The 10,229-nt window shown below is 42.7% G+C and overlaps 1 protein-coding gene and 1 long non-coding RNA gene across 2 annotated transcripts; both read left to right on the top strand.

Annotated features, from left to right (window-relative positions):
- Nucleotides 1-1,128: 1,128 nt before the first annotated feature.
- LOC129735208 (ankyrin repeat domain-containing protein 26-like) lies at nucleotides 1,129-5,842 on the top strand. The gene is made up of 4 exons (XM_055700558.1): nucleotides 1,129-1,255; nucleotides 3,199-3,412; nucleotides 5,587-5,770; nucleotides 5,834-5,842. Exons 1-4 carry the CDS (start codon nucleotides 1,129-1,131, stop codon nucleotides 5,840-5,842), a joined length of 534 nt encoding a protein of 177 aa, XP_055556533.1.
- A 342-nt stretch (nucleotides 5,843-6,184) lies between these two features.
- Nucleotides 6,185-9,909, top strand: LOC129735216 (uncharacterized). The gene is made up of 3 exons (XR_008730611.1): nucleotides 6,185-6,370; nucleotides 7,526-8,479; nucleotides 9,790-9,909. It is a non-coding gene; the product is annotated as an uncharacterized LOC129735216 (long non-coding RNA).
- Nucleotides 9,910-10,229: the final 320 nt, after the last annotated feature.

Raw genomic sequence — 10,229 nt, forward strand, 5'->3', positions numbered from 1 at the left:
CCTGATGTTCTTTCTTGTTCTTTCCTGTGACCACCTGATGCGCTTTGTGTTGACAAACAGTTCACTTTTGTTTAGAGTGCTTTTGAACATGCTGGCCAAGTTAACAATAAGGTCACGTGCACAAATTCTGATTCATTACATGAGTGTGTGTGCACAGGCATAGAAGTATTTCATGTGTTTAAAAAGGGTGAGGTATCTCAGGTTTTTTCACGGCAGGTATCTCAGGATTTTTTGCCCTGCTCCCCACTCCACCTTTTCTCTTGCAGCTGCGTACCCTCCCGACTTCTTGCCCACCCTGAACTTACTTGTGTGGGTTGTGGCAAAGTGAGAAAGAGCAAGTTGTTGACACTGTTCAGCCCTAGCTAAAAATCTGGTGTGTTATCAACACTGTTTTGGTCAGAAGTCTAACACACAGCCCTGTGTGGGCTGCTGTGAAGAAAATAAACTGCATCCCAGCCAGACCCAGGACACCAGAGAATCCAAAATTACAGTTCTTTGACCTGTAGGAGAAGGATTCTCGGTACTGAAGAGAGCTAAACCCCTGGTATTAAACAGGGAATGCACATAACCGTATAGCTACATGTCTGTAGCTGTAAGATTTCTGTCACTTTGCGTGAAGTTTAGGGAACAGTTATTTCAACTATTTGCTTAATATCTTGCGGAAAAATTAGCCTTCCAGTAGACATTAATAGTACACAATAATTGTTTCAGTCTTGAACTATATCTAGCAAAGTTACTATACCAGATTTTAGTTTAATTCAGTTCTGCAATTAAGTTTTCAAAGCTACTGTAGGTATTATTCATAATGCAAAGTAAGCATTTCAGTACTGAAATATATTTCTGTTTTCTAGACCTGCAGCAACACCCAGGAGTGAAAGGAACGAGGTACTGTAAAACTAGTTTCTTGGTAAACAGTCTCTATCAGCTTTTAATCACGTAGATGGGAGCAGTGTTTATGTAGTGATCAACCAGATGTACAAATTGCTGCTGGTATGCAGCTTTATTGTATTTGAGACAAATCTGTGGGCTGTGAAGGAGAGAATGAATCATTCATGCATTTGTAATGGTCTGTAATACTAGACAGTGGAATTACAGAAAGTACTGTATTTTTTGTAGGTCAGCATACCAATGGAAGTAACTGATGGCCCTGGTTTAACTCACTCATCTGACCCAACTTCAGAGGATGTCCGGTTGGAAGCTTCAACCTACAAGGAGACTATGCTGCTGTTGGAAGAGCTTGGTGTGGTTCATATGGGTATGTTTTCAAGTCTCTGTCTTCAGCTGTTACAAGTTCCCCTTAAAACATGATTTCTTTGTATGCGCTCCTAAGTATTTTAATTTCATATTTTGATATAGTATCTCTTTGTGACTAGAGATCCCCCTCAAAAGCTGTGAAACTGTCACCTGACCTGAGATGTTGCCTGCATTACCAGCCGATGTGCCTTACGTTATCATTGGTTCTCTGTCTAGTCAGAGCTGGAGAAGCAGTTTCTTGCAAAGTACAGTTCAGCTCCTTCTAATGCGGTCATCAAAAGTCAGCAAGAGCTTTTTCTTCTTTATATCCCCTTGATGTGGTTTACGCCCAGCCACACCTAAACACCTAAGCACCACACAGCCACTCACTTGTTCCACCCCAGTGGGGTGGGGGAGAGCATCGGAAAGGGAAAAGTGAGAAAACTCATGGGTCGGCATGAAAACAGGTTAATAGCAAAAGCCACGCACGCAAGCAAAGCAAAGCAAGGAATTCATCCAGCACATCCCATGGGCAGGCGGGTGTTCAGCCATCTCCAGGACAGCAGGGCTCCGTCACGCATAACAAATACTTGGGAAGACAAAGTGCCATCACTCTGGATGTCCCTCCCTTCCTTCGTCCTCCCCCAGCTTTATATGCTGAGCATGATGCCGCATGGCATGGCACATCCCTTGGGTCAGCTGGGGTCAGCTGTCCCAGCCGTGTCCCGGCCCGGCTCCTTGCGTACCCCCAGCCTGCTCGCTGGTGGGGTGGGGTGAGGAGCAGGAAAGGCCTTGGCTCTGTGTGAGCGCTGCTGGGCCGTAACGAACACATCCCCGTGCTACCAACCCTGTTTGCGGCACAACTGCAAAACATGGCCCCGTACCAGCGACTGCGAAGAAAATTAACACTATCCCAGCCACAACCAGCACACCCCTCAACAGCTAATGACAAAGAGTACAGCAAAATAATGGCTTTGCTTAAAAATAGTAAGTACATATATATAACAAATTTCAACTGTCATAAGATGCTTGCATATATGCACAAGGCATTATATAAACATAAGCATCACTTACTAGGGCTCTTAAACTATGCTAAAATTTCATTAGGCAAGTGTTAACCTTGGCCGAAGGCCAAACTCCCCCCCCAGTGCTGCCACTGCCCGTCCTTGACAAAATGGGGTGAAAAAGCTTGTGGGTCAGTGTGAAGGCAGGGCTGTCACTTCCCAGGGACTGTCACTGGCAAAACAGACTCCACCGATTAAAATACATTTGGATAGTGAGAAACAAAGACCCCAAACCTGAGAAGGACACGTCGGCACCCCCCCTGCTCAAGCTCTGCCGCGCTCCTTCCCTGCCACCTCCCCAGGCAGCGCGGGGAGGCTGCGGTCGGCAGTCGGGACGTAGCAGTTTCTCTGCTGCTCCTTCCTCGTCCCTTTTCCCTGCTCCAGTGTGAGTCCTCCCCCAGGCTGCAGTCCTTTGGGGAAAATCTCCTCCAGCCTGGGCCCTCCATGGGTCGCAGGTCCTTCGGGAAGGATCCGCCTGCTCTGGCACGGGGTCCTCCGCAGCACTGCGCTGTGGGTATCTGCTCCAGCATGGTTCTCTCCGGGGCTGCAGGGGAATCTCTGCTCTGGCACCTGGAGCAGCACCTCTCCCTCCTCCTTCGCTGACCTGGGTGTTCGTTTGCAGGGCTGGTTTTCACATGCTTTTCCCCTTCTCTGCCCGTGTGGTGGTTTTGCCCTTTCCTACATTTGTTTTTCCCGAGGAGCTGCCAGCACGGCTGAGAGGCTCAGCTGTGCCCTGCGGTGGGTCCATTGAAACCGTCCATGTCCAGCACGGGGCGACCCCTGGCTTCTCACAGGGACCTTCCCACTAACCTGCCACCTGCACCTAATACAGCAAAGCACTGAACAGCTTATACATTGGGCAGTATTTGTGCAGCTTTGTGTCTTTTCTGTCTCAAAACAGGTTCTGCTACTTTGTTGAAAATGCAAAACATACTTCTTGAATATGAACGGAGAATAGAACGTCAGAAAAATCAGTATAAAGCGCTCTCAAGAGAAGTAAGGAAATTGGAAGACGAAAGGGAGGAGTCACAGTTCAGAGCGGAGAAGACTCAAGATTTGAAATCCGTGTTGGCTCACCAAGAAGCAGAATGGAAAAGGGATATCCAAAGCCTTAAGTATGTAAATTGTGGTCTGATAATGTATTATCTTGGTAGTGGTTTTGTTCCGAAAGACACTGATGGTGCAGGCAACAGGATGAGAAGTTTCCAGGCTTTTGGGTTTGGGTTTTTTGAATCCCGTGGGCCAGTTATGCTATGAAGTACATAATGTGAGAGGGGAAAAACGTCCGGATACCAGCTCCATGTACAGTCTTCTGGATGTTGTTCTAACTTTGTTTTCTAGCAAGAAAAGAGCAAGAGAGTGTATACAGGGAAATCAGATTTATAAGAGAGATTTGAGAGATGGTTGGGTGTTTGGTTTTTTTTCATTTTGTCCTTGCAGCTTCAGTTGGCCTATAATACTAGGATTTCTGGTAACTCCACCCAGTGCAAGTCAAACCAGAGCTTAGAGCATTTGTTTGCTTACCTGTTTGTTTGTTGGAAGGGTCAAGTTTGGGATTGCCCCTTTCCCCACACTCCTGAGCTAGACCCGGAGGCGTGAGGTTTCTCATCGCTGTTGACATCACGTCCGACAGGGGTGGCCAGCAGGCACCGTAGGCAGTTGAGCAAGGACAACTGCAGAGCCCTGGCCTGGGAGGGGAGATCTCCTTGTGGTGATCCCCGGTGGGATGGCGTGGCTGGGGAGCTGGCCCAGCAGGGCCAGGCGGCCCAGGCAGAGAGCGAGCTCAGCAGGAGCCACCGTGAGCTGGCAGCTGGGGCGGCCCGCAGCGGCCTGGGCTGTCTGGGGGGCAGCAGTGCCAGGGCACTGGGGGCAGTGAGTGCCCACCCCTCCTCAGGGCTTGCTGAGCTGTGTCTCGAGCCCGGGGTCCGGTTTTTGGCCGCCCAGCCCAGGAGATCTTGCCCAGCCCGTGTGAGGTCGGCAGGGAGATGCCGGGCTGGCCCGGGGGCAGGAGCACCAGCCCTGTGAGGGGAGGCTGTGGGAGCTGGGCCTGGGGGAGTTGGGCCTCCCAGCGCGGGGGAGGGGAGTACGAGGAAGACGAGGCCGGTCCCAGCTTGGCCTGGGTTTGACTTCAGCAGGTGTTCAAAATCCTCAAGCATCTGTCAAGTATAAAGAAGTAGTATTTTCATTCTAAGTGAATTCTCCAAGCAGCGTTAAATTTATTTTTAATTCGCAACTTTTTGCGAAATTACACTAGAAATTACATGTAAAGCTTTTTCCTTGCAATATACACCATTCAAATACAAATGCTTCTGTCAGTCTTTCAAGTAATTTTAGTGGTGGTTGATTCTTGTTTTGCAGAATTTCTAAAGCAGGCTTTCAATTGGCAGTTCTTCCCTTACGTTGACGATTTTTTTAAATTTATTTTTTTGTTCACTGTTGCGAGTATATGGGAAAAAATAGTCAAAATAATGATCAAACACAAAGCTGCTTGCTTGTTTGGGTACCGTGGGCACACCATGGACCGTTTTTTACCATGTCAGTGCTTATTGCTGATTGTTTCAGTTGGTAAAGAAGCTGACCTTCCATAAGGCTTTCCTTGTAAGTCAGCTTCAAAATGGAATTGCTGTAGTTTCTCCCAGAGGTAGATCCAACTGAGGTTTAAAACTGTTTTTAATCGTATTCAGCTTAAACCCCATGCATTTCTGAATCTGGTTTTGAACACTGACATCCTTCTGGAGTAAACAGAAGCTGCTTGTTCTGCCTGTGGTCAGCAGTTGTTTTAGACTTACAGAAGGCTTGCTGAAAAATTGTTGGGTCTGCCACAGATAAGTGGCGTGCTGATTCACCAGTGTTGCTTCTGGTCACTGAATCCGTAATGTGTAGGCAATGCTCAGTATACTAAGAAAATGTATACTAACCATAGTAAAAGTTTGCGATGCTTTGATCTGATGAGACAACAAACTCCTTTTTCAGCAAAATGGCTGTAATATGAAGATGGGTTTTTTTAATTTTATTATAGAAGTGTGCACACTGGTGTGTGTTTCCCTATACAAACTTACAAATAACTGATAAATCACTCAAAGTTTTTTTTCTGTATCTTGTACAACTGATACCATGCACAATGGAATAAAGTTAGAATTCTTTAAAAAGTTGAAAAGTACAGTAAAAATATGAACTCTGAAAACGTTTAACATTTTTTATGGTTTGAGTTGTCTCTGCAACTCCATCATGTGGAATATCTACTTTTATATCAGTGCTTTTGTTTCTCAAATACTCCGTTAAATCCCAGATGTTCTTTGAAACAAGAAGAAGAAAAGAGGCTCAGAGTAGAAGTGCTGTGTGAGAAAAGGAGAGAAGACCTCCGAAGGAAAGAAGATCAATATTGTAAAGAGATGGAGGAGAAACAGAAACTTGAGTTACAGTCTAGGAATTCAGAAATGGAGTTAAGAACACTGAGAAAGCTCTTGAAACAGGTATATTAAATAATGAATTAAACTCTTTGTCTTATTTTCTGCTTCTTTTCAATTGTATTCCAGTATGCCTAGAGAAGGAGGCGCTTTGTTCACGGAAGAGGCGCTGGATAACAATTGTCAAATTTTGAGAACAGTAGAGTACAGTTGGTTCACAATTGGGTTGTTCTTTTTTTTTTTTTGCTTTGCAGTTTATTATTCCTTTTTTCCTTTTTCAAAATTTAGGTTTCATTTGTATTTCAGGCAAAGCCTGACCTTTTTTTGAATTACTACAAAACATCCTGTATTTTGCCTTCTTAAATTTTCCTAAGAAAATTTAAATTTTTTTATTTATAGGTGGATTATCATAACGGTGGGGAATCAAAAATGTTTTCAAGTATGCAAGGGAGAATGGGAAGATGTATTGCTAGCTCTGTTTTTTCTTAAGATGCAAGCAGTTTTATTGTATTACTGTAGGCTGAAGAGGAACGTGATGAAACACAGAGACAGCTCTCTCAGGAAAAGAGGGCCAGAGCCCTTCAAGAAGGAATTTTGAACAACCACCTTGGGAGACAAACGGAACTAGAAGAAGAGACAAGAAGATCTATAGGAAAAAAATCAGAGGTAAGCAGATTTTTTTTCTAATAAATCAAATTTCACCATGTTTGTTTTAAAGTCATAATAAATCTTACATAGCTTTTTCTGTTTCTTGATGGTTTATTTACTGTTTACCCGTGTAACTTACCTGGGTAAATACCTTTCTTGTTTTCTCTTATGTCTAAAAGTTCTGGAAAGCAGCATCACTCCTGTATGTACCTGAATTACTTGTGCAAGTAGGAAACTAATAGAAGACACTATTTACCCCGTTTCTTAACCTATCTGTTATTTTCCATTTCATAGACATTTTGTCATCGCTTTTTAGGCTTTCTAGCAGTGAAACACCTAGCTACCTATGGCAAGGTTGACCAGGAAGAAAGTTGTTTGACAGTGTTTGTGTTTCCATTGCTTTTTTTTTTTAAATTAGTTATTCCCTTATTGAACTTACTTCAAGTATGCCTTTCTTTGCCACCTCCACATAACTAAAATTTTATGATCGACTATCAGCAATGAATTCAACTCTCTGTAAGAGTCAGAGTAACTGGAGGAGAAAAAGCAATCATAAACACTGTATTAAAAAAGATCTTGAAAAGAGTTTACTGAATTTCCTAAAGAATGTGCAGTGCCTGGAAGCCTTTTTGTTCTTGGCTGTGCTGCCCAATAAATGTAGGGTGAATGTGTTTAAGTGGAAAAAAGTTATACATACAATAAAGAGGAAATATACAGGACTATTGCATTCCGGGGGTGATTGAGTCTTATAGCTAACTTTCAGTAATACAAAAGGATAAGTGTTCAGAAGACATTTGAGAAGGAAATTACCCTTTCTAGCCTTGTTTTTACCAGATCTGTAGCACAACTAATTCAACCTTAAAGGCAGTATTATAAAGGCATGCACATACAAGAAAGCGCTGTCATTTTAAAAGCTTTGGTTGCTGGTTTAAGGGGGGGAAAAAAACGAAACTGTGTATTTGGGATGTTCATTTAGGTTTTAAGGATATGTTGCACTTCCGTTGTGTACGTACATTGTACATGTGCATGGGTTCACAGAGTAGCTTATTGCCTGAAACTTCATCTTTGAAGTCATGCTTCAGTACTAGAAATGTTAAAATGCAGTTTATTGCTGCAGGTTTTTTGTAGATTCATTTCCCAATTGGCTCTTTATTCATTTTCCCTGTCATTCAGGAATCCAGCACTGATAGAGAACAGGATCTGTTGTACAAGAATCAGTTACTACAAGATGAGATTGCTATGCTAAGGCTAGAACTCACTCAAGTAAGACTTAGGCACCAGGAGGAACAAGGAAAATATTTAAAGGAAAATGAGACCTTGAAAGAAAAAAATGAAGCTCTCAAAAAGGAACTTAAACTGAACAAGGAAGCATTAAGACAAATGTTTTTTCAGTTCAACGCGGAGCTGGACTTAGTAAAGACAGAATCTGCAGTGCTGACTTCCAAACTTGAGCAGACAAACAAAAGCAAAGACAGACTAGAGACAGAAATTGAATCATTTCGTTCCTCCCTGAACGCTGCAGTTCAAGAACTTGAACTTCATTTGTCATCAAAAAGCAATGCTGAACGAAGATTTCCCAGAGAACGTGATGAATGCCTTTGCTTGCAAGTCGAGCTCCATCGTGACCTCTCTGACGTGCAAGAAACCAACAAGAGCTTGTCTCTGCAGCTGTGTAAAGCTAAAAGCAAAGCTAACAGGCTAGAAAATGAGCTTCACCAGTTGAAGCAAATGCTCAGAGAAAAAGCTTTGCTTTTAGAAATGACAAAAAAGAATTAAGTCAAGGCCAGTGTCGGGCACAGGAATGTGATCATGCTCGACAACTTGAGAAAGATCCAGTAAGCGAACCTGTAATAAAACAGGAGTCCTTGCAGGAGCGATTGGCCCAGCTCCAGAGTGAAAACCTTTTTACTCCATCAGCAATGGGAAGAGATGCAGAACAAGAGGATCATGAAAGAAAAAATAGTGGATTATGGGCAGGACCGTTTTAATGACATTTTCAACAAACTTAGAGCTGATACAGAAAAGCAAGTTTATCTAATAGAAGAGTGAAACAAGGATTTAAATGCCAAGTGTACTGATTTAAGGGAACAAGTCTTTAAATATGAGACTGACGTAGTAGAAAGACAGGTAAAGTATATGCGTAGAAAGAACAATTTAAAGTTTGTCCGTTCTTGAAATCAGTTTGTTCCTACAATGTATCCGGTGCAAGTTACATGCATGGGACCAAAGAATACTGATTTGTTCTGGTTTGTTATGTTTCCCTCGGAATTGCGGAAAGTTTTGGCAGCGGGGATATTAGTCCTCAGATCTAAGCAGAGAACAGAAAAAAGGTATCCAAGTCTAAGCTTTGATCAAGAAAGGTGATTCTTCTCTAGAACTTTTTTCCATCTATTTTCCTTAGTCCATGTTATGCCCTATAGAATAGTCTTAAGTATTGGATGGTTTTGATGTAAGTATTGCACTGATGACATGAATGAGAGTGGTATAAAAGGAGGAACCATCCAATACACGAGGGCTGAGAAATGAAGATACAGAGAAGTGAAGTGGTTGGGGATAGATTTATATGAAGCTTCTATAGAGGGGAAAAAATAGGTTCTCTGTAAGCTGCTATCAAGATTGAAGAGTATTAGTAATGTCCAGCTGTTGATTTCTGTATGTGTTTTGAGGGTTCTGAGGGGCCTGCCTGTTCCTCAAAGTTCATGTCAGACGGTGACCTTAAGCTTTCTCTTTTATGATGTGTAGCCACACTCCAGCAGTACTGTCAATCATTGTGAACTGTGACTTGCTTTGTATTCTTACTACCAAAATAATGGGTTCCTTTTGAAGATCATGTGAGAGAGTGTGTGTGTGTATATGTATATAGCTATATATATATATGAGCTATCCAGATTTTTGTAAACCTAATCTATCAGTATTTCTAAAACGAGCTGAGTAAGAAGACTACAAGAGGATGTGATTCAACATACCCTTAAAGTGTATCTCAAAGGAGCTTTCAGATATTTGTATTCATTTAATTGTATTTGTATAGTGAAGAAACAGAACAAAGAACAATCTAACACAAAGTCCTGCCTTCAGTCACCGGAGTAATATTTGCAGTCAAACTGTGGCTCTTGGATCACAACAGATTTCTTTGGGTTTTGTTAGGAAAAAATACCCGATTGCAGTGTGTTCCTGTGTATTGTTCAAGGAAGAACAATACCTGAGCCTTTTTTATGTGTTAGGAAACAGAAATCCTCATGAACAGCTGCTGATAGTCAAAGGTGCTCAGCTGAGAAAGATGATGAGAGGTCATCATCTGTGCAGATGCCTGCTGGTGGCAGGCAAAATTTCATACTTTTGGGTTCAATCTAGACAGGTCTAACTGTATAACAAAATAAGTTAAAGGCGTATTTCATGTTCTTAGAACTTTCTTCATGCTCATTTAACTGTTTCGTTAGGGCATGTTTGGACAACTGCAGCAGGAGCTTGCTGATGCACTTAAAAAGCAATCTATGCCAGAAGCTTCACTTGAAGTTACTACGCGCTACCACAGTGACCTGGAGAGAGACAAGCTGCGCTTGCAAAAGGAGTTGGAAAAAAAGTTGAAAACTAAGGTACTTAATGTCTGTAACTATATGAATAAATCTGAGTGTAGCTGTTGAAAGTAGGAGCGAATGTTGTCCTTTTGCACCACCTTTTGCAGTGTTCTTACGAAAACTGAAGTATAGAGGGAACCAGAGGAGCTTTGCAGGAAAGCTGTAGGGTGATTCTGTGTGTGTGTGCATGTCATCTTATCCCCCAAAGTTGTAACCTCATCCTGTCGCTTCTAGAGTATTCCTTCTTCCCACCAGCTCCAGCTGCTGTTCTTGGTTATGGTTCCTAAGGTGTGTTTTACACT

Source organism: Falco cherrug, unplaced genomic scaffold, assembly GCF_023634085.1.
Source record: "Falco cherrug isolate bFalChe1 unplaced genomic scaffold, bFalChe1.pri scaffold_58, whole genome shotgun sequence".
In the NCBI taxonomy this organism is placed as follows: Eukaryota; Metazoa; Chordata; class Aves; order Falconiformes; family Falconidae; genus Falco; species Falco cherrug.